General features: G+C 33.8%; 2 protein-coding genes across 3 annotated transcripts; both read left to right on the top strand.

The window, feature by feature from the left end:
* Positions 1–266: 266 nt before the first annotated feature.
* LOC126845845 (dynein axonemal heavy chain 2-like) lies at positions 267–24,076 on the top strand. The gene is made up of 67 exons (XM_050584837.1): positions 267–314; positions 983–1,325; positions 1,505–1,663; positions 1,930–2,052; positions 2,127–2,251; positions 2,323–2,489; positions 2,560–2,725; positions 2,803–2,927; positions 2,995–3,171; positions 3,235–3,547; positions 3,648–3,865; positions 3,947–4,104; positions 4,424–4,566; positions 4,632–4,777; positions 4,837–4,930; positions 5,006–5,173; positions 5,236–5,428; positions 5,545–5,692; positions 5,763–5,963; positions 6,042–6,169; positions 6,492–6,725; positions 6,948–7,081; positions 7,164–7,462; positions 7,531–7,654; positions 7,737–7,888; positions 8,284–8,395; positions 8,464–8,602; positions 8,678–8,892; positions 8,953–9,070; positions 9,490–9,617; positions 9,698–9,917; positions 10,534–10,875; positions 10,950–11,425; positions 11,491–11,835; positions 12,003–12,120; positions 12,467–12,606; positions 12,683–12,838; positions 12,916–13,127; positions 13,196–13,384; positions 13,455–13,732; positions 13,812–14,132; positions 14,212–14,321; positions 14,400–14,515; positions 14,584–14,894; positions 14,982–15,250; positions 15,326–15,465; positions 15,891–16,035; positions 16,394–16,426; positions 16,489–16,634; positions 16,913–17,240; positions 17,328–17,492; positions 17,604–17,770; positions 17,841–18,012; positions 18,102–18,681; positions 18,764–19,191; positions 19,805–20,171; positions 20,253–20,399; positions 20,737–21,043; positions 21,116–21,332; positions 21,415–21,609; positions 21,669–21,844; positions 21,997–22,342; positions 22,792–22,942; positions 23,035–23,189; positions 23,375–23,464; positions 23,547–23,694; positions 23,787–24,076. Exons 1-67 carry the CDS (start codon positions 267–269, stop codon positions 23,942–23,944), a joined length of 13,362 nt encoding a protein of 4,453 aa, XP_050440794.1. The 3' UTR covers positions 23,945–24,076.
* A 1,032-nt stretch (positions 24,077–25,108) lies between these two features.
* LOC126843272 (uracil-DNA glycosylase-like) lies at positions 25,109–27,424 on the top strand. 2 transcript variants are annotated; one of them, XM_050580685.1, is made up of 2 exons: positions 25,109–25,307; positions 26,074–27,424. In XM_050580685.1, exon 2 carries the CDS (start codon positions 26,118–26,120, stop codon positions 26,961–26,963), a length of 846 nt encoding a protein of 281 aa, XP_050436642.1. In that variant the 5' UTR covers positions 25,109–25,307; positions 26,074–26,117; the 3' UTR covers positions 26,964–27,424. The 2 variants fall into 2 exon arrangements, with proteins under 2 accessions (XP_050436642.1, XP_050436651.1); XM_050580694.1 differs by lacking the exon at positions 25,109–25,307 and adding an exon at positions 25,446–25,846.
* Positions 27,425–27,683: the final 259 nt, after the last annotated feature.

The raw sequence follows: 27,683 nt of genomic DNA on the forward strand, positions 1-27,683 counted from the left end.
ATCTACATTATGATTTAAAAATAAATTCTTAAAAAAATAAACGAAAATGTGACTCATAAATATTCATTCATTATAATAGAAAGGGTGATTGTTCGATAGCCACTTATATCCATAGCAACAAATGTTTGAAATGTTCATCATCCCATCCCTATCCAGTTGTTCAGTATGTACAGCCTACCCCACATGTTATTTAGCTCTATTATCATAATAACGAAATCGAATTGTAAATAGTTAATTTACAAAACCTAATCATAGATATTTTCAAAATGACCGAACAAGAAGAAAAAATGGATCCATCAAGTCTTAGGAAACTGGTGATATACTTTATTAAATATTTCTGTAATAACTATAGTGTAGAAAAATATATAATACATAAAAATAGAAAAAAATAATCAAATTAACAACGTTATACCTATTATACCTGTAAATTTTTAAGCAATAATTATAAACATTTATTTACAAAATAATGGGTAATCTATAAGTTGAACTACACGTGGTTGTTGTACATAATAACATGAAATGGATATAAATTTAATATTGTATAAGAAAACCTATATAACCGTTCCATTAGAAGGTATAAAAGTAATATTAATAAAAAAAAAAAGAAGAGTATTGTATGTCTGTGTAATCTTATAATTAGTACAGTAAAAACTAAAAAGTTAACATAGTGAGGTCGTTAATTAAAAAGTAATTGAAACCAGTAGAACGTTTCAATACAAAAATTTGTCAAGACAATAGTGAACTGTCGACAGAATCACATCAAAGAGCTATTTTCGAGAGTAATTTTATTAGGACCTATACTAGTTAGGTACTGCTGTTGAATAACCAACATGTAAGACAGCGTTGTTTTTAAATTATAGCCAAAAGGCTTTAAATGTTTTTTCGTAATATGAAAAAACCTATTGATTTTAGTATGATTATTAGTTTAGTTCAGTCAGTAGATGTTATCTAATTTTTAAGAAACTCTGAAACTTGTGCACAGGTGAACCGGGTTAAGGCTTGTACTCAACTAGCGTTTATGAAGGACTCGGATTGGACACGTCATGACGTGATACCGGCCATCGAGAAATTCGTCAGCACTAATGAAAATATGATTTGTTTGTTCTACGAAGACGACGTGCTTAAAGCCACTTTTTCTATACCCGACACTCAAACAGACAGCGTAATGTGGTTCATGAAGAATGCCGATGAGCCTGACGTACGTCTGGACAATTCGAATTTCTTGAAGTTGATATCTTTCGGAAAGTTAGACACGCAAGTGGAGAAAACAATGTTTCTTTTGTGGGACTCTTTTTATTCGCCGTTCATATTTTCATGGTCATCCAGTATCCTTTGAATTGGCAAACAACGATAGTCTTAGTTTATAGCTTACGCCTTGATTTAACAAAGCTTATGGTCCCGGAACTCTCTTTGCTCCAGAGCAAAGTCAAAATGAATTCACTAAGCTTAAATGAATACTGTACATGTTTAAACGCACCGGGTTCCTTGACTCTTTTTACTCCAGGTGAGAAAGATAGGTTTTTTGAACAATACAGAATCGTCATTCAAGAATTGTGCTCGTTAAGGTACAAATTTTTAGGCATGCCCAGTATTTACATTCCACCGTCAACAGTCTTAGATATAACGAAAAGTGTTAGCGAAGAAACTCTCAAAGTCCTCGAAAGTAAGTATCCATTGGTAAATAAATTATATCATTATTCAACTTATAAATTTTTACTTTTTTTGTCCATTGTTTACTGTAATACTTTACTAAAATTGCATTACTTTAACGTGTTGTTGCGTTAAATTATGCAACTAAACACTTTGGTTATGACAAATTAAGTAGGTAATAATAAACTAATAAATAGATACCACTGAAACGACACGTTTAAGAAACAGAAATTATTTGTAACAAAAATATTCTCGACTTATTACATGAATACTTTACAGACATTATGAACGTTTACATTACTGAGATTCAAATGTGTTTAATGGATTATGGGAGAGTGCCAACTCGATGCGAATATATGTTGGAACATATTATTGATGAATTAAATTTCTGGGAAAATAGAAGTGAGTAATTAAATAGGATTCCAAAGCCTCCATTTACTATTTTCAATCAGTCTATTAATTAATTTTATGTTAAGGAACTCACTTACGATTCATAACTACTTTATTAAATTACAAGAGCGTCGAAGAACTACTTAATCTATTGAAACACCATCAGTCTATACTAATCCAACCATTCAATAAAATAATTAATAAAATCGAGGTATAGCAATCTATTTTTTTTTAATGATAATGACTACTACATAAAGCCACGGGGGTTTAATTTACTATTAGGATGCAAGAAAAGAAGCCGAATTTAATATGAGATACTTGGAAATCTTAAGACAACCATGCATGGGAATCTACGACGCAAGTTCACTCAACGTCATATCAAATGTTCTACCAGATATTTTCATGAAATTTTTCTTTATACTTGAAGAATCTCCTTATTATAACAAATGGTAGTAAATAAAACGACCGAAGAATAAGCGAAAAATATATTTTTTTTAAAATGTCTTTTCCATAAACTAGGTCTGATATCAATCGTTTGTTTGAGTACTTGGGAAACCAAATCGTGTTCGTTTGTAGAAAATCAATTAAGTTGTCTGAACTGTTCGTCGGAAATACAGAATTAGTGCTAGATAAATTGCAGCTATCCATGGAATGTTGTGAAAATTATATAAAATTGTATACAGAGGTAATGCTATAATGTGGAATTGTGATTAGTTATTCTTTAGGAAAAATCTACGTATGAATTACGGAATTGTTAATTAGGCGATTAAAATTTACAATTCAAAGTCCGAAAATCATTGGTCGGTCGAAACCAAAGATGTACATTTGTTTTTGGAACGGTGCAAAGATGTTCAATACATATGCAAAGCTATGATTTTATTCAAGAGGTAAAGTGCAGCGTACGATGTAACTATAACATAATATTATAATATGTTTCTACGATTTGATTTTCAGATTAAACGGACGTGATCCGGTACCGAAACCAGAGTTTTCGTTTACAAGAGGATCAGAATTCGAATTGGTGATAGAATCGATAGAAACGCGTTTCGATAAAATGATCAACAATCTGGAAAGCGTGCAAAATGTAATATTCAACGTGAACTCGGCGGATTGGTTTGAACACGATTTGAAGTAGGCATTTTCCAAATTTATATACAAGGTACTTTTATGAGCTGTTGCTGCGGTGTTGTTTAGATTCAAAAACGAAGTAAACGAGCTGTGCGAAATCGTCGAGCATTTATTGAACGACGCGATAAGTGTCACGTGTAACGCCGAAGATGCTCTGAACGTTCTACAGAGTTTGCATTACTTTGCTGCATGGCCCAACCTGAAAGGTCACTTTCAAAAAAAAACCAACCAAGTGTACAGCATGTTAACCGACGACATTTCATCTGCAATGCAACACTACGCCGGTCACGAGTATCCGGTCTCGCTCCTTATGCCGCGATATTCGGGCGTTTGCATATCGTCTATGACCGAATTCAAAAGGATATCGACGCTGAAGAACGTAAATATTGTGGCGTTACCATACTAGCATACACTAACGACGCCAAAGGTTTTACTATTACGGACAAACCGTATTAATTGTAATATTATGTACTTTCTAGCTGGTCTCGGATCGTCCGTGGTTGATGGCCTGTCCAAACGACAAGAACTTCAATAAAATGTATAAACGGTACGCGACCAGTTACCGCGGAGTGATAACACACGTGTTGAGAATGTGGATCGAACAAATTCCAATGGACTACGATAAACACTCGGAAAGGAATCTGATAGTCGGAAATCAAAACGAACACTACTGGAATTTAACGACTAATCTTGACAGGTCGGTTCATTGGTTTGTCCAAAAACACGGCGATTCGTGTAAAACTCGATGATTCCCATTCGTTTTGTTACAATTTTTCAGTTTTGTACTCGACTCGGTGAACGAAATCGAACATTGGACATTACTTGGATTCGATATTCCGCTTTATCCAAAGAGTATAATAGCGAATGCGCCGAACATAAAACTATTGCACAGAAACGTTTCGAAGGTCGTCGACGATTATAACTATCTCATATCTGGTAATTTTCTACAACACTATAGCGTTGAGATTCCAGTGGGATTGCACTGACATACTCGATAGGATCCAAGCAAGGTTTATTTTATTTTCCTTTTTGACTTCAATAAAGTATCAGTTTTTTAGTGTGTGAAGTGGCCTGGGACACCACCTGCAGTAGATTTGGATCCCATATTTTCTCAATCCGTCATAAAATAGGATCCACGGGAGACTATATTCCCAAATTTAGACTCCTGATAATGTTCTCTTGGAGTCTTTGTGCTATTAGAGTAATTCTAATGAAAAATCATTGTCTTTAAAATTTCACGTCCACTCCAATAAAGGTCTATCCGAGCAAGAAATGCTTTTGTTCAGCGAACTTATTGAAACATGCAACAAAATAACACTGCCGATGGCTCGAAGTGTCACATGGACGCAACTCAACATCGAAAATCACCTGACCGGATCGTACGAATTACTTGAATCGGTGAAGTGACATTTTTATAAAGTCGACAATTAAAATAATACCGTTCATGTACTCGACCGTTTTAGGTGCAAAATTGTGTTGACGGTTACAAACACTGCAATGCCGGAATAGTTGAAATTTGTGAGTGTATATCGTTTACTTATCTGTTCAAAACCAAAGACATGCGAATACAGGAGCTTCGAGATTTCAAAAAATACACTGAAACGATTAAGTAATGATCTAATATAAGCTTAAAATGTCATATTGTTACTGTTTTTTTCTTCTTTTAAGGAACAACAATATAGCCACCATTTGGGGACAGTTTAATCAAATCATCAGATTCGTCACGGTGGTCTATGAGTTATTCGGAAATAATATTCATTGTGTAAGTAGAGTATTTTAGGCCGGGTTTTATTGACTGCTTACATTTATTCCCAAGTTTAACCGTGACTCTTTATAGATCCAACCGTATTTAACTCGTTATGTAGAAAAACTTGACGGTTTGATTTGCGAAGCATTAACTCTCAACATCAGACGGTCGTTGGAAAATATGTTAAAGTTGCTTGTTGGTGACGGTTCAGGTCCGGTGCCAGTCATTTTAGTTGACGCTACCTTGGAAAATAAACAAGTAATAAACGCCTATAATTTGCGATGAACATACGCGATACACTAACGATGCACCTTTGCCAGGTAAAATTCTCTTCGAGCTTAGCACAACTCTTGACTTTTTCTACGAACTTCACGCCAAATTTACTATTAACTGTACGGCCAATACCGAGGCTTTGTCATGTTTTCAAAGTATCTGAATTAGATTTGAAAACATACAGCGATATAATATCTCATGACCAGATATGCACTCAATTGCAGGAGAAAATTACTCTGGGTAAGTATATAGACATCACTATCGCATCGTTGCAATACGAATTGTACGCAATTTTTTTTTTCGCGTTCAACTCACTTTAGATCGACGATCTCTAATCATTTTGTGTTTAACCTTAGCGACAATTAAAGCTCTACAACAGTTTATGCGCCATATGAGCATATTTCGACAATACGAAGACATTTGGACTATAAACAAGCATACGTTTATAGACAAATATAAAAAACTCACTCCTTTGGCCGAACATTTCCATACAGACATGACTCAGTAATATTATAATGTAGTAATAAATAATTGTAATACATAAATTTGACATATTATTAACTTATCAACAAAGGTACGCGATTTATAAGCAATCCGTGGAAAATATCGCGCCAGTAGCTCAAGTTGCCTATTTTTTGATCCGGACAAATGCGTTAATCGAAGCAATTATTGAACATTGCGATATGTGGCGTTCTACTTTTTCGCAGTTACTGCTAGAGATGACGACTGATCTTATTGGACAATTTTATCAATACATACAAATTAACAGTGCTCAGTAAAAATAAATAATTATTTTTGACTAATCTTAGCTCAAAAACATTCATACCGACTGTTATATTTATTATTATTTTAGTGTAATGAAGTCGCCGGAAAACTTGTCTGAAATGATTTCTTTCATTGAAATCCAGAAGAAGATAGCACGAGAATATGATGATAAAGGAAACGAGTTCACGGTTATCTCAAATAACATAAATATTTTGGGTAAATAAAAATGTTGAAAAAAAATTGTTTACCTAAAGGCTTCAACTGTTGTCACTGTAACCATTATATTGTTTTACCTGCTAATCTTTATACTGTTTCATAACTTAGTAGATATAATCGCTCTTTTATGTTGTCTAGATTTGTCCAGATTTGCCAACCTCTTTCTCTATTTAATCATTTATTTTCCCCTCCATTATATTTAAATACATTTATTGGGCCGCATAATATGTCCAATAAACTTAATTCTTCTTGTTTTTATCATTTTAATAAAATTATATTGCATTTAAAGTAATTAACGATATTTACTCTGTTAAATTTTTAGATAATTATAACAGTCAGTTGTCAGAATCTATAAGGTCTGATTACGGAAAGTTATTTAAAACCTGGAAAATATATAAAAACACACTAGAAGATTCTGCAATTATGCTAAAAAGAACCCACAGTACCTTCAAAAATGCATTATTAAACCAGCAAAAGAATTTGAAAAACAAAGCAAAAGAAACGTTGCAAAACTTCTTAGAAACAGCGCCGATTTCTACAGACTGTAAATCAAATGGTAAATTTATTATATATTAAAATGTTTTTTTAAATCTAAAAATGTCAAATCCATGTTTTGCTGCTTTTGATTGCTATAACCATACAAACAATATTTTATACATTTAATAATAATAATAACTATAATAGTAATAGTGTAGAAGAAGATTTTACTTAAGCCAACTCGCTGTTAAAATATTAGTATCTAATTTTGTACTTAACTATGTTGATTATTTTTTAAAAGATGCATTACAATACATTGATCAATTAAAAACAACAGTTAAAATCATGAAAACCGAAGAAAAACAACTCAGCAATGATCTCGAACTTTTTGGTCTGAAATACATGCATTCGAAATCTTTGCAAAAGCTTGAAAAAGTAATATATTATAAAAGTATTATATTAATGAAATATAATTATTTTGTATCCTATGTTTTACTTTGCAATGTCTTTTTTGAAGGAAATATTACAATTAGATGAGGTTTGGACTATAGTAAACAAATGGGATTCAATATGGAAAAGTTACAAAGATATTACAATTACAAATTTACAAATTTCCGAAGTAAAGAATGCCATAGAACCATTATTTGAAAAACTTAATGGTTTATCCGAACAGTTAAATAACAAAAAACGGGAAGTTATAGAAACGACTCTAAACTTTCTTAATAAATTGAATCAAACTTTACCACTAATTGAAGCTATAAAAAATTCACCCATGAAAAATAGACATTGGAACGATGTACGGAAAATAATTGGCCAGTGAGTTATTATTTTTTAAACATATTCCTACATAAATCAATTTTTACAGTTTTAATGAAATCTTTTAGGAGTTTTGACGAGACACAAACCAAATTTACAATTGAAAAAATTATGGAACTTGGATTTTATTTGTTTTACGAGCAAATTATTGATGTATCCAAAAAATCAACGGTAGAACTGAACATCGAAAATGTATAGATTATTTTTTTTTTTTTTTAAGTATCCTATACAATTAAAACCAAAATTCTAAAATAAAATACTTTTAAAATTAAAGGTTCTAAATAATATTAAGAAAATATGGGGAAGTATAAATTTAAATGTCGAGCCTTATAAAGACAGAGGTATATACTATGTAAATATTAACGAAGAATTATCACAGATATTAGAAGATCATTTAGTGCAAATATCTGAAATCAAAGGATCCAAGTAAACTATATACAGTTGATATCATATATGCCCGTAACTAAAACATGTTGATTCTTAAAATAAAATTAACAACCTGCTTCTAATATTTAACTTAAGTTGAAAAAATATTAACTTAAAGTTCAGTAAGGAATATGCTTGCTAACTTGATTGTTTTACTAAAACACATTCGAAATGTTGACAATTAGTCTTACTTGTGAATTTTCCTATACAAATTTAAACTTTTAAAAGCAAACAAACTTGTAATTAACACCAATGAAAATTCAGACATCATCTGGTTGGAAACATAAATAGAAAGAAAATAATGTATTGCAATACCATAAGTATTTGCTTTTAACATTTTTATTCACTGGGATTTAACTGATTATGTTACTATTATATTAATAACTTAATTTTAGATTTATACCACTGTCTTATAATGAAGCGGATGGTTTGGAAAAAGAACTAGGTCTCGTTATGGAAACGTTGGAATTGACATTTTCTGTGCAACGACAATATCTTTATTTAGAAGTAAGTGCCCATACAAGACAAGACACTTGTTTTATTTGCAGTGTATCAATGTATAAAAAAACGTTTAGAACATATTTGTGGGCGACGATATCCGACAGAGAATGCCAATCGAATCAATCGATTATGACATTCTGACGGAAGAATGGAAAGAAATAACATCAAACATGTACAGAGTAAAAAATGCGTTCAACGCCTGTCACTCGAGATGTATTGTTTTTGTTATTTAACACTACAAACGTCCTTATAAAAACACTATATAATATATGATAACTTGGTTTTCAGCCCTGCTGAAACAGTTAAACACAATGAACTACCGTTTGGAGGTAATACAAAACTCATTGGAAGTCTACATGGACACGAAACGTCGCATATTTCCAAGATTTTATTTCATATCTAATCACGAGTTAATCGAGATATTGGGAAACTCCAAAACCCCGGAACTCGTTCAGCCACACTTGCACAAATGTTTTCAAAATATTCGCAGAGTCAACATATCGGTGAGTTATTTGTCAATATGGACAATTTTGAGCTTTATATGTTAATTAATCGCGATTCAGACAAACGACTTTCAAAAAAAAGAAGCACAAGGAATGTTTTCGAACGACGATGAGTACGTAGAATGGACTAAACCTGTAATATGCGAAGGACTCGCCGAGTTCTGGTTAAATTCTATCGGTAGGTGTATACAAAAGTAAACTTGACAGAAGTAGCAAAAAGCACAGTTAAGAAAAATAATATATGCGTGTCTTGTTAAAATCGTTTAACAACATTTGCAAAGCAACATTAATGCGCGTGTGTGTGTGTGTGTTAATGTTATTATTTTATTTAAAACATACGTCCAATTACATATTATTAACATTTTGTACACACAGTGTTCACACACAAATTACAAAAATTGAAAATTGTTTAAATTAATTCATTAAGCTCTAGTAAATTTTTACTGCAAAATTATAATGTTTTTGCACGCTTTAACATAAAATTTGAGATTAAAATAAAGTTAAACATGTTTTTGAACTTATTTGGCTAAATCAAGTAATTTATATTAACTTGTATATAAAAATGACTGTATTCTGAAAATCCGTGACACTATATAGAGATTGCAATGCGGGATTCTCTGAGACACGCTGCCAAGTACACAAAAACTTCGTTGAAAAAAAATTTTAAGAGTTACGAAAAATGGGTATCGAACTGGCCGGGACAACTTTGCATTGCAGCGTGCCAAGTATACCACACACGAATTTGTTTAATCAAATGCTGTGACCATTTCGATGTCGTTATATTTGTTCAAATTACTCTGTTCAGATTCAATGGACGAACGATTGCACAAGGGCCCTGTTAAAATCGAAACTTCTGGGACACAAACACCCTCTAAAGAAAATCTACAGCAAACACAAACATGCGTTGACCAAACTCTCACAATCCATTCGTCGTGACTTGACAAGAACGACGAGATTAAAATTAGTCTCGTTGGTCGCTGTCGAAATACACGCCAAGGATGTTATTGAACAGTTATACAAGTCAAGTGAGTGGATCGATACGATACCTACACTATTTTGTATAGCCATATTACTACCACAGCCAGTAGTATGTTTTTTGTTGTTCTAGTCAAAACTGAAAAGTGGAACTCATTAACTGTCTTTTATTTGCTGATCTCTCTCTACTCTTCGTTTTTCACTCACAATTAACGACTATTAGTAATTGTAAATTTGTAAATAATTTCTATCTAGAAAACCCCAATCGTTAAGCCTCGAGTGTAACTAGGTGAGTAAGAAGGGGGATTTAAAATTATCATTGCAAATAGCCGTTACAATTACAAAAAAAAATACCCCGAAGACTTGGATTTATCTTGTACATCAGTATATACACCTCTTTAGTTACTTAAAAAACTATCGACGACATAAATCAACAAACGAACTGTAACTTTTTATAAAAGAGCATAAGATAGATCAGGTGATTATCCGTACATTAACATAGTAATTATAGGCGTGCTATTATAATGCTTTAGCTGAGCGCTTCTTCAGTGCACAGAAACGTGCGAAGACACAATACAAGATTGTCCGTCACTAACAGTGGTTTAAGTTAGAAAACTTGGCTATCTACAACTCTACCTGAACAAATAAGTTGTTATGTTTTTCCAGATTGCACCGAAGTATCTGCGTTCGAGTGGACATCCCAGCTGAGGTTTTACTGGGACAGAAAAACCAACGACATCACGGTTAAGCAAACGCACACCAAGCACGCGTACGGTTACGAGTACTTGGGAAACTCAAAAAGGCTATTCATCACCCCGTTGACCGACAGATGTTTTGTCGCGTTGACCGCTGCCATGCGGTCGTGTCGAGGTGCCATAATCAGCGGCCCGACGAACACCGGGAAAACCGAGACCGTGAAGGATCTCGGGAAGAACTTGGCGCGCTGTGTTATCATGGTCGACTGTTCCGGCGGGCTGGACTATAAAACCGCCAGTCGCGTGCTTTGCGGTGGGAAAAATGATGTATAATATCACCGTCAGAGTCGGTTTTGAAATGTTTGTTTGTTTGTTTGTTTCGAGCAGGACTGGCGCAGCAAGGGGCTTGGGGTTGCTTCGAAGGCTTTTATCGCGTAGACGCGGAAGTGTTGTCGGTGGTCGCGCAACACGTTTCGTCTGTACTTTCGAACCTCGCGGCCGGCTCGAGCTCTATGGTTTTCGGAAAAACCCACGTTAAACTAGCGAAGACTTGTGCGGTATTCGGCACCGCCAGTTTGGGCAGTCAAAAGAGGCCGGACGTCGTGGCCGCCAGCTTGAAATCCGTTTTCCGCCCCGTCTCCGTGGTCGTGCCCGACAGCAGGGTCATCGTCGAAGCAACGTTGTTCGCCGAAGGTTTTAGGGACGCGAGGAATCTGGCCAATAAAATCGTCGCCTTGCATTCAACCTGCGAACGAGTACTCAGCAAACAGACCCGTTACGAATTCGGACTTCGGGCAACGGTGGAACTGCTCGAGTACGCCGGTCGACTCCGGCGACAACACGCCGACGTGGCCGACGACGAAGTAAGGCTTTGTACAGTTTTTGCTGGGAACCACTTAAAAAAAGCACCGCTTTTGTCGTTTGCAAGATTGTCGAGTTAGCCGTTCGCAACGGATTCCTACCGATGTTGGCCGACCGAGACGTGCCGTTGTTTATGGACATTAAAAACGATTTCTTTCCGGACACAACTTTGCCGGACTTGAAACGCGACGAGCTAGTTGACGCCGTTAAACGTTGCATGTTGGCCGGTCAGTTGCAACCGTCGAAATCGGCGGTCGCCAAAGTTGTACAATTACACGAGACCAAGCAACGCAGACGGTCGGTAATAGTTGTCGGGCAAACCGGAGCGGCCAAAAGTCGCACCTGGAAGACGTTGCAAAACGCGTTGACGTTATTGAACAGTCAAAAGGTCGATGGATTTGAACGGGTTACTGTAAGTGATTTTTATAACCATACAAAATTAGGCAAAAAAAAAAATTTGCCAAGGTACACATAAAAAAAAAAAACACATCGTTGGAAAATATCTTCTTTAGCATCGCACCGAAGCTAAAGGGATTTGGTACAATGTCAATTTATTTTTTAGTTTTATAATTCGTTTAGGATTACACGATAAACCCGAAAGCGCTTACTTTAGAAGAGTTGTATGGTAAGTATTGTACAAGTGCTCGTGTATGGAAAGATGGTGTTGTGTCGTCTGTATTGCGCAAAACTTGTTTGGGTAATTTTTTAAACTTAATTTACTAAACAGTTACATTTTAACGTTGAGACAGTTCAACTAAACGCACATTCAAAAGTTAAAAGACTACTAATACATACTGTAATGATTTAACTTTAAAGTAAAAAATATAAGGTAATGCCCATGCCCCATGGGACATGTATAATTGATACATTAAATAGATCAACCATATTTATTGCATTCTTTTCTTAGAAGCTTTGCAGATACAACTGCGAACTGTATAATCTTATTTTAAGCACTTATAATAGAAGGATAGTAATTGTAACATTTGAATGTGATTTGTGTGGATGAACACTAAGATGTATGGTAACTTTTGTCTGGTTATCAGAAGATGGACCACCAGAACAAAAATGGATAGTATTTGATGGCCCAATAGATGCAATATGGACCGAACATTTGAATTCTGTTATGGATAATAATAAACAATTGATATTAAGTAATGGCGAAAGAATGACAATTCCAAAACAAGTGCAAACTTTTTTACATATTCAATCAATTAACTTGTCAAACGTCTGTAAACTTAAAAGTCAAATTATATACACAGGTGTCATTTCTCTTTGAAGTCGAAGACCTAGAAGCGGCTTCTCCGACCATGATTTCCAGGTGTGGCGTAGTATATAATAATTATAAAGACTATGGTTGGCGCCTGTATGTCGATTCGTGGTTGGGTACATGCAAGTACAATTTCTATAAAAATCTGGTATGTCACTTTTTACAAATTACAGGTACACATACATACATTAGTGTCGATTAAATTAAAATTATATTCTATATTAGATAAAGAACAATTTCGACCATTACGTTGAAAACTTGATTAAATTCAAAAAAACAAATTGCATCGAAGCTTTACCACTACCAGAGCTAAGCTGTATTGTTTCTCTCTGTAAACTACTTGAATGTTGTACTTTTAACGATTTGGCCTTGCGAATTCCGGATGGCATCAATGACACTCAATATGAACTCCTCGTTAAAAAATGGTTTATTTTCAGGTTGTTATTAGACTCTGCTCATTTAGAATATTATTCGTGTTTTTTTTAACTAATTCGTGTCTTTAAAGCCTGCTGTGGTCTATCTGTGGCGCTGTAGATGACGATAGCCGTAAAAAAGTAGATACTTACTTCAGAGAGATAGAAGGAGTTTTCCCTATGAAAGATACCGTTTACCACTATTATGTAGACTCGGTTAGCTGTAAATTTAAACATTGGGAAGATAAAATTGCCGACAAAACGTCAAAATACAATTCTGAGTATTTTCAAAGCCTTATATTCATGATTTCTTACTACATAATTTTTCATTATTCTTATTTTTTTTTTTAGAATTCCATTTTATAAAATAATTGTTCCTACTATCGATACAGTTCGTTACAATCATTTAATGGAAATGTATTTGAGTGTGAAACGGCCCATTTTGTTAGTCGGCAACACTGGAACTGGCAAAACGTCGACAGTTCAATATAAAATGAATTGTTTGAGTAAAAATAATTACTCTTTTTTAACAATAAACATGTGCTCATTAACTCTAGCCCGTGACGTGCAAGTGGCGATAGAAGATAAGTTAGAAAAACGCACAAAAGAACTTTATCTTCCACAAGCTGGTATATGATTAATTAACTTCTGATAGGTTTTGTTTTAAACGTCATTTTAAACGTCTGATTCATTTTATCTGTGCTTTAGGAAAAACGCTGGTATCCTTTTTGGACGATATACACATGCCTGCTGTTGAACAATGCGGGGCAAAGCCTCCGTTGGAGTTGATTAGACAATGGATTGACTATGAGTTTTGGTACGATTCGAAAAACCAGCGCGTCAAGAACATTAGAAATATGTTATTGGTATGCGCGATGTGTCCCTCTGGCAATAAAATTAGCAATAGATTTATAAGTGGATTCAGTGTGGTTAACGTGACAAGTCCAGATGAAGCACAACTTTCCGTAATATTTGGAACGATATTGCGACAGCATTTACTTGATTTTGATGAATCCGTCGTAGCTTTAGGTACACGTTTGACAATGTATTCAAGGACTTCCTCGCCCTTTACGTCACACGAATACAATATATTATTATATTCTTACAGAAACGAGATTGACTTCAATGACATTGGATATTTACCATAGAGTTGTAAACAATATGCTTCCGACACCGACTAAAACGCATTATATATTCAATTTAAGGGATGTTTCCAAAGTAAAAAAAAAAAACATGTCAAAAACTTATGTTTTTAAACAATATAATATACCAAATATTTTGTATATTTTCCTCAAGGTACTCCAAGGTTTGTTGCGTAGCAATACACTTTACCAAAACGTCAAGGTATCCATGTTACGACTTTGGTGCCATGAAGTAATTCGAGTGTTCTCGGATAGACTGACCGATGACAAGTAAACAGTGAATGGGGCCAATACATTGAACTGGTCAAATAACGTGTTTATTTATTTTTCCCAATTAGCGACCGAAAGTGGTTCATGGATCTGATAAACGAACAACTTAAAAACAACTATGAACTGACTTACAGCAGTCTGTGGGCGTCCAAAACAAATATTATATTTTGTCACTTTTTGACCGGAAATGGTCTGTACAAAGAAATAGTCGACGAAAACTGTTTGATGGAATTTATCGAAAACAGTGCTGCAGAGTATAACTCGAATACTGACATTGTACCGATAAAAATTCAGCTCTTTGGTTATTTCATTGAGCACATTTGCCGTGTTGCCAGAGTGATATCCCAACCGAGAGGTCATAAGCTCCTCGTGGGTATAGGTATAACTGAAATGAGAACGCTAAACAATGTTTTCGTGAAACAATAACAACTAACATTATTAGTAATCGTTTACTGAATATATTTAGGAGGATCAGGCAGATCTTCTATTGCCAAACTAAGCACTTGGCTTTGTAAGTATGGTATCTTCACAATTGAGATATCAAAATCGTACGGCCTTTCCGAATTTAATGAAGACTTAAAACTACTTTACACTGAGGTGGCCGTTAACAATAAGGCTACATCGTTTATAATCAATGACAATCAAATAATCGACGAGTCGTTTTTAAAGGTCATAAACAATATTTTGTGTACAGGCGCATTCTCTAAACTATTCAAAAAAGACGATTTCGAAGAGGTATAATTTATCAAGCGAGCATAGAATCTATTTGTGTTGCAATAAATATAATGTGTGGTTAAACAAATAATTTAGATCATAAGTACGGTTACAGTAGACGACAAACAATCTGATTCGTTTTGTACAAACGAAGAAATTTGTTCATATTTAACAAATCGAATCAACAATAATCTGCACATGATTATATCTCTCAGTCCAGTTGGAAAATTATTCAGGTTTGTTATAAAATGGTCATTTAATTATTGTTTTCATTTATTGATTTGTATCAAAATCAAAACAGTATATTTAGAGTTTAAGCTTAATGACGAGGAGAAAAAATACCTGTTATGCTTGAGTAGAAAAATATAATTATTTTTTATGAATTGTGCAAGAGACTATGAGAATTGAAGACATCGTATGACGAGTAGAATAAAGCATGTGGTTATATAAGAGTATTAAAAGTAGAGACAAACCAAAAAACATGCGTAAGTAGGTAGTGTCCAACTTATATGTATAGGAAGAGGATTTAGCTGACATCCAAACAAGCGTGTGTTACCAAAAACGTTTTAAATCTGAATTGCATTCTGTTCTTAAATCTATGAAACCTAAATTTATACCAGAAATGGTATAACTAATGCGGAATTTTTTGACATGAGTTTAGGAACCGACTACGACTATTCCCAGGATTGATAAACTGTACTTCGATTGACTGGCTTTGGGATTGGCCTGACGAAGCACTACACGAAGTTGCATCGAAATCACTTGATAACATAGACCTGTCAACCAAAATCTATGGTTCATCAGAAGTAAATTATATAGAAATATTTTTTATTTTTATAACTTCTTTCTTGTTTTGTAAAAAAATGCTCGATGGTTAAAATATGTATGTATTCCAATTCTACATTTATGCACATTTTAAACGGAATTAATTTTAAACTCAATTACTTGTGCGAACACAAATAAAATTCTTACAATATTTTAAAAGATATTTAGAATTTGTTGAAAATGATTGAACTATTTACTCGAGCCTCTCGGGCGTTAATATAAAAAAAATAACTTGTTTTAAACGTTACTGTTTGAATCTTAATTTTTAATTTAATACTCATTAATTGATCTATGTTTGAATGATAATAATTTAAGCCTACGTCACTGTAACATTTTCAGAGTTTCGATGCCAGTCTTGATATTATGCCACAAGTAAGTATCATTAAAAAACAAATACAAGATCCTATAATTAGTGACGTTTTTAATTTGAACAGGATGACTTGAGGGAAAATATTGCAAAGGTTTTCGTAAACGTTCATCAATCTGCAATTCGATTTTCCAATCTCATGAAAACAGAAACGCACCGGCACAACTATATTGCAGCGATACATTATTTAGAGATGGTATCGCGGTATAACGAGTAAATGCATATATTTTTAAACATAGTAATTATTCTGGCGGGTTAATTAAGTGTAAATATATAATTTTATTATTAAATCAATGAACAATTTCCGATTTCAATAAAAGTCGTGAAAATGTAAACAGTCCATACAATAGACTGGAGAATTCAAATTTTTCAATGAAAATTGTTTTTAAAAAGCCTATTGGTTCTTGAAAAAATATATTATACATGTTTGCAATAATTCTAAATAATCGCGTGTGCCTTACTCAAGTCTTCGTTTTGTCTGATTTATGTAGACTTTTTCATGAAAAGCGTTTGGAAAATTACAACTTGACCAATAAATTGAGAAACAGTTTGCAAAAAATTGACGACACTAGTCAAATAGTGGTTGAAATGACAATGGAGTTAAAGAGAGTGAATGAACTAGCTGTGAACTATACGAAAGAATGCGAAGCGTTATCCTCTAAAATGTCCAGTCAGACTGTGGAGATGGACGCAAAGAAGAAGGCAGTAGACAATAGTAAAACGAAACTTATAGAAGAAGAGTTGAAATGCCAAGAGATTTACGACGTGGCAACAGCTGACTTGAAATCAGCTATGCCCGAATTAGAAGATGCCACTAACGTATGTATAATGTACTCATTTGTTTGGCTTTTAAGAACATCCGTTTCTGTGTTAAGCGTATTATTATGCATTTCTAATAAAATTTAGACTGTGCGTTCACTCAGCAAAAAGGATATCTCCGAAATTAAAAGCTTCACCGAGCCACCGGAAGGAGTGAAGTTGGTATTAGAAGCTGTAATGGCACTAAAGCAATCCGATTCCAGTTGGGCCGAAGTTAAACGACAACTGGACGACCCAAATTTTTTGAGACAGGTCTGGTAGTATTTTTTTTTACATTTAATTTATAATTATTAGAGTTTTGTTCTAAAGTCACTCTTGAAAATAGTTTCAACAAAATGCATCTTTACGACATGGTTTATTTAGTTAGGTGATTTCGACAAAGATCGTGTGCCAGATAACGTCCTCGAACAAATCAACAGCTACACGACAAGCGTTGAATTTAAACCGGAAAAAGTTGGCGCACAATCTGCGGTCGCTAAATCATTAGCCCTGTGGGTCATAGCTGTTGAAAAATATGCTAAAATACACAGGTTTGTGTAATGTAACGTTATTGCAACACAATGAACTTAATTCGTCGGCTTTATATTATTTTGGGTACAGTGCCGTTACACCAAAATTAGCAATAGCGGATGCGGCAATGACGTTTATTAAAGAAAAACGAATAGCTCTTGACGATACCGAGGAACGGCTTTTGGAAAAAATTAGTTCACTGGAACATTTGAAACGCGAATACAGCGAAAAGGTTGCAAGAAAAGAACTTCTTCTAAAAAAAGTATATAACCATTCATATTTTAAAAACTATTCGGCGCAACGTCACTAGTATCAAAAATAACAATAATTCACAAATAATATAAAATATAGGTGGACGATTTAAAAGAGAACATGGAAAGAGCCGTACAGTTGATCGACGGTTTGTCTAGTGAACGGATGAAATGGAACCAGACTGTAAAACTACTGAATGTCAGGCTAAATGATTTGACGGGAGATTGCATTCTAAGTTCTGCTTATCTATCATACATGGGGCCGTTTATGGCCAAGTACAGGAATCCTTTGATGTCCCATTGGTCTGAGTGTACCAAAACTATGGGAATTAATTGTAATCCTGATTATTCGGTTGTGGAATTTTTATCCAAACCCATCACTATCAAGTCGTGGAACGAACGTGGTTTGTTTGACGACGATCTTAGCGTAAATAACGCCATCGTCATAAACCAAAGCCGTCGGTATCCGTTGATAGTGGACCCACAATATAAAGCGTGGACCTGGATCAAAAACACTGAACAAGAAAACGGATTGAAAGTAGTTGATTTCAGAATGCCAAACCACATGACAATTTTGAAAACCGCGTTGATAGAAGGCACGCCGACGATAGTCAGAGTGTTTTCTGAAGATATCGATCCTGTCATAGTCTCGGTGTTGTCTAAGTCGATTTTAAAAATAGGTAATGTTTGTGTAGACTTAACTAGAATTAAAAAGAATACCGGTAATTCACGAGTATATAACTATTGATTTGCATCCTTTAGGAAACGAATGCTTTATGCAAATCGGCAAAACTCGTATCCCGTACAACGACCGTTTTAGAATGTACATAGTTGCCAAAATTAAGACTGTGTCTTTTACGCCAGAAATATTTTCTCGGGCTTCGGTAGTAGATTTTGCAATTCAAGAAGAAGGACTCGAACAACACTTACTAACTCGTTTGATTTCAATTGGAAACCCTGCGTTGGAAGAACGCAAACTAGAAACAGAGGTTAAAATTGAAACGGAAAACAAAAATTTAGCTGATTTGGAAAATGAGTTACTGGAGATTTTAAACAAAAGCGAGTGTCCATTGTTAGACAACGAAAATCTTTTCCACACAATCAAATCTTCAAAAATAGCGATAAAAACAATTAAGGATCAACTTGCCAACTTATTCGTAACTCGAACCGAAATTAATACAACTTTTCAAGTAAGATCATCGTTATAAGTAAATTTAATGTACTATGAAAAATTAACTGATTTTTCAATTACGATTTTGCTATTCAAAGCTTCGTAGTGGTCCAAGCAGGAAATATATTATCATTATGTTTATAAATAAACACAAATTGAAACCCTTAATAATATTTTATTATTACTATACATTAATAATATTACAAAAAGTACGCCTAATGGATTAATATTAGGTTTCACCAAAATGAACGAATTTTACCACACCAAAAATATATTCTTTCTATAACTAATGAAGCCAGTAACGCTCTTACACCTATATGTTAATGCATTTTTTCGTGATGTTCCCCTCAAACCAGTCATCGTGACGAAAACATCTTTAAAATTGTATCTATCTAAGTTATTTTGAACAAGAGCTATGGTTTTTTTAAAAATGTATTGTTATGCAATTTTATCAAACAAAAACATATTTTTGTCTTTTTAAAGTTAAAAACCAAAAAAAGAGGTCAGAAAAGTTCACGTTAACTCTCGGTTACAGAGATTTCAATAGGATAATATGTGTTATTATTTTCTTTCCGTTATTATTTCTTAGTGATCCGCCGAAGTTAATTAACAGCTGTCTGTTTGTCCTGCAGAGTTTTAGAGCTTTCGCGAAACGTGCCACGATATTGTTTTTCATTCTCAACGACCTCAGCGAAATAGAACCAATGTATCAATTTTCGTTAGATCATTATGTAAGATTATTCGAAAATTCAATCAAGGAAAGCAACGCTGTAGATCAGCTAGAAGAAAGAATTAATTTCTTAAATGAGTATCACATGTACGCAGTGTACAAGAACACGTGTCGTGTATTGTTTGAGAGCCATAAGTTGCTTTTTGCGTTTCAAATGTGTTTAAGAATATTGACGATAGAAAATAAAGTGAACCCGGCCGAACTAAGGTTTTTACTGACTTGTGAAGCCAATCGTAAAAGTGACAAACTAGACACCAATAAAAAACCAGGTATTAAAATTGAAGTAGCTTTAATTTTTCCAAAAGAATAAAACACTTATTAATTTTATGTTTGTTTTTTTTTTTTTAAAGATTGGTTGCCATTAAAGTGTTGGAAGGACGTATTAGCGTTAAAACACTTATCCGCGTTTAGAGGAATCGAAAAATCTTTTGAGTTATGTTCATCCAAATGGAATCAGTGGTACACATCATGTAACCCCGAAAATCTTGAACTAATAGGTACAATAAATCAAGAATTGTTATTGTTACACTATTTTAATATTACATTTACTAATCCTGAGTTGTATGAGGGGTATTGACATAGCAGACGGGCTACGAAATTAAACAATAATTCTTTTAAGTTAAGCTGAGAGAAGATTTAAAGTCAATTATAGCTATATTCTAAGATTAATGTCAAAAAAATTTAACAATACAGACATTTGTTGGGATCGTCAATTTTTAGTTAAATACTTCTTTTGTTCTCTCAAAACTATGCTATTCCTATAGTTCTCGGGTTGTAACTTGTGTTTGACAATATTAATCATAATTGAAATACTTTTTCTTTCTTTAAAAAAAGGTGATTGGAATGGTAAATGCAATTCCTTACAACGAATGTTGCTTATAAGATGTTTGCGACCTGATAGATTATCGTTTTCCATCAAACATTTTATCGTCGATAATCTTGGTCCACAATTCGTTGAGCCACCCACTATGGACTTAAAATGTATTATGGAAGAATCGAAAAACAACATTCCAGTGATGTTTTTATTATCGCCTGGCGATGACCCTATGCGAATTCTAGAAAATACCGCCAAAAATTACAAAATGAAAGATAAATTACACCGTTTGTCATTAGGAAGCGGCCAAGAAATGATTGTCAAAAAGTAACCTAACCAGTGTATAAAATAAAACATTGCGTATGACCTAGGCATTTAAAAAAAGGTTTTTTAATTTAGTGTGGTAAAAAATAGCCAAAGAGAAGGCCACTGGGTATTTCTCGCGAATTGCCATCACTTGCTGTCGTGGGCGCCTCTTATATATCAACTGATCGAATCAATGGAAGATGGCAAAGCTCATTCGGATTTTAAGCTATGGCTGAGTTCGTCCTCTCATCCGAATATTCCGATTTCAATTGTACAGAGTTGTTTAAAAATATCTATTGAAACAACGAAGGTATTTTTTTAAATTTTATAATTAAATTCTATTTGAACTGCAACGATTAATTCATTTTGAACGGTTTGTGTTATCCATTAAGAACTTAAAATCGAATTTGAGTCGTTTATACGAAAACATCAATGAAGATCAATGCGTTCGAAATTCACCGTCTGATAAAATGTACAAAAAGTTACTGTTTAACTTGTGCTTTTTTCATTCGATTATAGCACTAAGAGGAAAATATCGAAATCTCGGATGGAATGACAAATACACATTTAGCTTTGACGATTTTGCGGTTAGTCTGATACAAATGACGTTTAACGTTTCTTTAATGTATCCCGTTTGCATTAACAGCTTTCGGACACCATGTTGTACCATTATGCTGAACACGAACGACCGTCGTGGATGGCAATTCGATATTTTATTGGAGACATTTTTTACGGAGGTAACGTCACAAATTGCTGGGACAAAAGACTCTTGGACGCATATGTACATCAATATTTCGACGAAAACGCATTAACCATATTTAGGTAAGTACTACTTACTTGCTTTGTTAGCAAAGCTTGTACACTGTACTTACTTACTAAGTAGTAATGGCTCTGTACTGGTGTATCTTCTTAAGCTAGCTTGACATCGTTGTATTTTTTTAAGTACCTTCATGATTTTCAAATTATTTTATTAGGCTTTCGTCTACTGTTGAACTCCGTAATCCAGAAACCGAATCTTTTCAGTCGCACAGAGAGTGGATATCGTCTTTGCCTTCCCAAGACATTGCCCAATCGTTTGGGCAACATACAAACGCAGATGTAGCATACTCGACACACGAAAGCCTTGAGATTTGTCTGACCCTCGCACGTTTGCAAAAGCTGCAATGTACGACGGTCAAGCTAAATTTCGAAGAGGACCATTTATGTTCGTATTACATTGGACTCCTGCAAAACTTGCCCGAACCGATTAATACTGATAAAATAATCAAAACTAATAACGGTTTAAATATTAATCTACTGGATGCAGTTTTTGTGCAGGAGGTAAGTCGGTTGGGTTGTTTTAAAAGCAGTAAATCAAAAAACAACAATTTAAATGATTTACTTGACTTATTTTCAACTCTAAATCATCTGAATTCTGATCTTTCAAACAAAACAAGTTAGGTTTCAAAATTGGACTACTCTACGAGACGTGAGACTTTTTTTCCGTAAGGCATATTTTTGAAAAATAACTTCATTATTTTCGTCCTCGTGAATACAAAATCAAATAACAGACTAAAAATACACATTTCCTGTCCCCCTAACTACTAACCCCACCTTTACATTCAGCCATTGCCATTGCACCTCGGCCCTCGCGCTGATGTATTTACTTCCCAAAATACTGACTGGTGTAATTAGAAATCCTAATAGTTAGTATAGTAATTATGTCAATCTCTAATGATATGTGCGCGAGAAATTGTCATGTAATAATATATGTACCGAATGCTTTTAAGGTGTCGCTCTATAATACTTTGTTACAAGAAATCAAAGCCAAACTTATCGGTTTAGAAAAAGGAATCAAAGGACTGACCGTTATAACAAGCGATCAAGAAGAAATGTACAAATGTATTGCCGAAGGTAATGTACCGGAGCAATGGATTAAAGGTAAATTGTATACTTGTTAAACATGTAACTGTTTAACTAATTTATTATTAGTTTTATCAATTATTATATATTTATTTAAACTTATTTCTTAGCATACCCTTCAACGATGCATTTAGGTGCCTGGCTTAACAATTTAATAGAACGAGTAAAATATTTTCAAAAATGGGTAGATACCGTTCAATTGCCGATAGTGTCTTGGTTGGGAGCATTCATGTACCCAACTAGTTTTCTGACTAGTATTTTGCAAGTAAATAAAATATAAAACTAATTTAGAAGTTTATTGTTTAGATATTATATCGTACATCAGTCCGTTTTAAATTGGACTGGTAAATATAGTAATTGTTAACATGGCAATAAAAAAAAAATAAGTTAAAAGGATCATATAATTTTACTCCTTGTAAAACTCCTTACTAAATTTGTCTTAATTTTCAGATAGAGTCACGAAATTCTTCAGAGGAAATAAACTCGTTGAAATGGGAACTATGGTCTTTACCTCACCAAGACTTAAAAACACAACCAGTTGTAAGTTAATTTGGTTTTAATAATGTTGCATATTATTTTTTAGGTATAAGCCAACAAATATATTACCTAATCGATGTTGCAGAAAGGAATATATGTGCACAAATTATACTTGGAAGGTGCTGGTTGGGACGAAGAAAACATTTGCTTATGCGAACCAAGTTATTTACAGCTCGTAGCCGAATTGCCGTGTGTACATCTTGTGCCAGTTGTTAATAAGAAAAAAATTAACGGTACCTATTTCTTAACTACTTAAAATATATAATATATTAATCGGTTATCCTGTACATTGTTCGATAATAATTGTATTCGTTGTGTTTTACAGACATGACGTATGAATGTCCGGTGTATTACTGCCCCCTGAGGGCTATAATGAATGAAAAAACATCTTTTGTAATCGCATTACACTTGCCGAGTGGACAGAAACCGCAAGACTATTGGTTGAAACGAGCAACGGCCATTTTACTTAATTTAGACAAATAGTTTAACGAATAGGTTAGGTTAGAAATTTGTTTGATTTTATTTGTATGGTTTTAAAACGAACCATTATTGTTAAGACAAAACAGAGATAATGAGTGTCTTACGTTAGTTGGATCACCGCCTGTACATCATAACACGACGCATAAGTTATAAAATATAATTAAATATTATTAATTCTTTTTTTTTAAATGTTTATTTTAGCAGGAATCTAAAAAAGTATATTATTGTAAACGCCTGATTATGTAGATATAGGCAACCACTACAATTTCTTATCATCGACTGTCGCGTATTGGAATGTATATAGTATTATTTGCTGTATAAGGCGTGCCTCCTACTCGTTAAACTTAAGTAGGAGATCATCGGAAACAATCGTAATTGGTCGGCATCACTCGGAACAGAGTTAACAAAAAAGCATAACACACACGGCGTTGCCGCCAGTGTTGCCAAACTAGCCATTTTGTAGCTAGACCTAGCTTTTTTTTAATAGTGGTCTAGCTATAAAATTCTTTATCTAGCAGGTGCCGGTTTTCCTAGCATTTTTACCTAACCAATTTTATTGCTTTTTTTAGCTAAATTACTTTTTAAATGAAGTATTGGAAAATTAAAATTTTTTAATCAATATTGTCATTTATCACACTATTACTATTTAGGTTAGGTTAGGTTCCGGTACCGCTTGATCCCAGATGGGTGCCCACTGACCACCCGGGTTTTTAGCGGCAATTTTCAGAATTAAAAATTATCTCATACTTACAATACAATACATACTTATATACATATTATACCATTTATACCTAGGTCTACGACATATTAATTAAACAATAATATTTTTTTCTATTGTCTATGCATTATCTTATCGACTATCGAGCAAATAATAATAATTTACCTATGGCAAATTTGCAACTATGTGCCAAAAATAATGAAAACAATTATATTAAAATGTCTATGATTAAAAAAAACCTTATTCTATATAGCTATTACGAAAGAAAAAATAAAATAGCTTATTCTAGCTATTATGAGAGAAAGAATGAAATAGCTTTTTCTAGCATTTTGATCACCACAATTTACTTATACTTGTGATTTTATTTTGGCAACACTGGCTACCGCCAGTCTTTCCTTTGCCTCTCTCTATTCTAATCTTATCATATGACCTGCAATACTGTTCTTCTGTAGAAGGCCATATCCCTTTTATCTCTCACTCACTCTCACTCTCAATATTGTGCCAAATGAGATTCTATCAAACAACAAGTGTCTTTTGTTTTAAATTTGTTCTGTTTTTTTCTTAATTAACAGTTTAAAATAAACCATCAAAAGTATAAATACAAACTACAACACAACCAATAACTACAGAAAACTGCGATTAAAATAGGTAAGTGGACATTTTACTACTACATTAGTATAAATTAAAAGTGTCCATTTAAAAGAACATTCGAGAATATGGTGTAATAAAATAAATATATCACATTACCCTCGCGTAGCTCTACCACTGACAAAATTTAAAATAAATGTTATCCAATTAACAATTATTCTTTCGCCACTTCGGATTTATTTTATTGTAAAATAACATAAACTAAAACTTCTCTACTACAAAGTTGTAATTATTTTAATAGAAAATAAATGTCTTGTCCTTAATGAATCGCTCTGTACACACGTGTGACAGGATGTAATTTATGGCGTACGTCGACAATATTTTGTAGGTTCGGAAACTCGAGACTTTTGACCAGTTCTCGGTAAACGTTCAGTATGGTTAATATGATATGACCTGCAGACTGCAGTTTAGTGCAAACACTCGTCCTGTTAGGTTAACTGTAGCAACTAAGCTAAAAAAATATGTTGCTATTTGTGATCGAATCAACAGGTGTCCGACAAATTTTTTTTTTTATTATCATACAGCGTCATCAATTTAACGTAAGAGACACAATAATAATAGTAGTTTTATAGTATTTCTATTTTTTTAGATATTTTGTTTTGTTTTTTAAACGTTTTTAGAATTTTATATATTTTAGACTGTATGAAAGTATAAGACTATTTTTATATAGTCTGTTGTAACACAATGTATTGTCTATAAAATGATTAATATTTATTCCTATTGAATACCTATTGTATTAACTATCGGTTATTATTGTATGTTACAGATTAAAATTTTGTATATTACATAGCCAAAGAATATAATAAAGAAATGGAACAACTTTGTGAGGACTACCCCACTCTTTTCCCGTATGTCAAAATTATTGAAAAGAAGTGGTATAACAATGTGTTAAAAGACATTTTTAATAAAAACCCGGTGACGCTCTATTGGATCGACCGTATCTTGTCCGAGAGTAGTTACCAGGACGCCAAGGGACAGACGAGATTTTCTTCGGTCAATCCAGACACGGCGGAGGCCATTTGGTCATGGACTTACCGGACACCACTGCACAAGCTGAAAGTAGTGGTCATCGGACAGGACCCGTACGTGACCAATCACCCGAACGGATCGGTGGCCGACGGGCTGGCTTTCTCGACCAAATGGGGTTATTTGGCGCCCAGCCTGTCGTGCATATTCGACGCCGTGCACCAACAATGCGGGCCCCACGTTGACTTGACCTACACAAATTTGGACAACTGGGCCAGACAGGGCGTGCTACTCTTGGACACCATCATGACGAGCGGGACCAAGCCCAGGTCGCACAGGGACCTGGACTGGACCGTACTGACTGAAGCTATCATACAGTCGGTGTGCAGATACTCTCTAAAAGTGTTGAAACGGCCCCTGATATTTCTCCTGTGGGGATACTATGCCAAGTCCTTGTCTAGACACTCGTATGCAGACGACGGTTCGGTTATTAATCCGGTTATCAATAATAACCTCCATAAAGTGCTCCAATCACGACATCCGTCACCCGTGGCTGACCGTTATTTTCGAAATACTTTTGCTGAAGTCAATGACGACCACTTTTTAAAGGTCAATAGAATTTTGAACAGTTGGAATGTCCGAAAAATCGATTGGTCGACAAATGAAAAAAGTAATTATTTTAAGTATTAACGATTTTTTGGTACGCGGTGGAGACGTTTGACTGCGTACGATAATACTTTAGCAAATACTGAAATTGCTCCGTCTGTAGACAGAACAAAATGCCAACGCATGAATGCTGTTCTGTAAACAGGATTTTTACTCAATAAATATTTTATATTATTTTTATTATTATATTCTTCCTAAAATTGTAAGCACTCATTATTATTGTTAAAAAGAGAAAAATATGTTATAAGCATAATATTATGGCGTGCTTTATATTAACCAATCAAAAGTGTTTAAAGTAAATCGCATGTTGTTTGACGTCATAAGTAATATTGTTATTGTACAATATGGTATGTAAAACATTATTTGGTGTTATATAAAGGTTACCTGAGGTGTCTTAGTTACTTTATCACTTTTCACAAAATTTTCATGTAAGCTAACAGCTCTATCTGTGTACTAAAATTCTATTAGTCTTTAATAAATGATTACTTAATTATCTTAGTCTTAGTGAAATATTATTATATCATTATTACTATACAAACTGTGTTAATTCTTATTTTGTCTCGATCCACACAATCCGCAATACTTAACAAAAATGTTTTTAAAAAGAAAAACTACAAAGTTGTAATTATTTCAAGAAATAACGAGTGGTCTTATTCATAATGTATCGCCCTGTATACATTTTTTGATATCGTATTCGATTTATTATGTTATTAGTAATATACTCGTATATTATATTATGGATAT

This window comes from Adelges cooleyi, unplaced genomic scaffold (assembly GCF_023614345.1).
Source record: "Adelges cooleyi isolate 19-005CV unplaced genomic scaffold, UGA_ACOO_1.1 ACOO_flye_CR_arks_rails_tigmint_CR_PRNA_108, whole genome shotgun sequence".
In the NCBI taxonomy this organism is placed as follows: domain Eukaryota; kingdom Metazoa; phylum Arthropoda; class Insecta; order Hemiptera; family Adelgidae; genus Adelges; species Adelges cooleyi.

Bases quoted from the DNA above. Each gene is read 5' to 3' on its own strand.
- LOC126845845 (XM_050584837.1), top strand. From the start codon at position 267: ATGACCGAACAAGAAGAAAAAATGGATCCATCAAGTCTTAGGAAACTG. The intron at 11,836-12,002 runs GTAAGTGATTTT...TAATTCGTTTAG, and splicing joins ATGGATTTGAACGGGTTACT to GATTACACGATAAACCCGAA. The intron at 20,400-20,736 runs GTACAATAAATC...CTTTAAAAAAAG, and splicing joins CGAAAATCTTGAACTAATAG to GTGATTGGAATGGTAAATGC.
- LOC126843272 (XM_050580685.1), top strand. From the start codon at position 26,118: ATGGAACAACTTTGTGAGGACTACCCCACTCTTTTCCCGTATGTCAAA.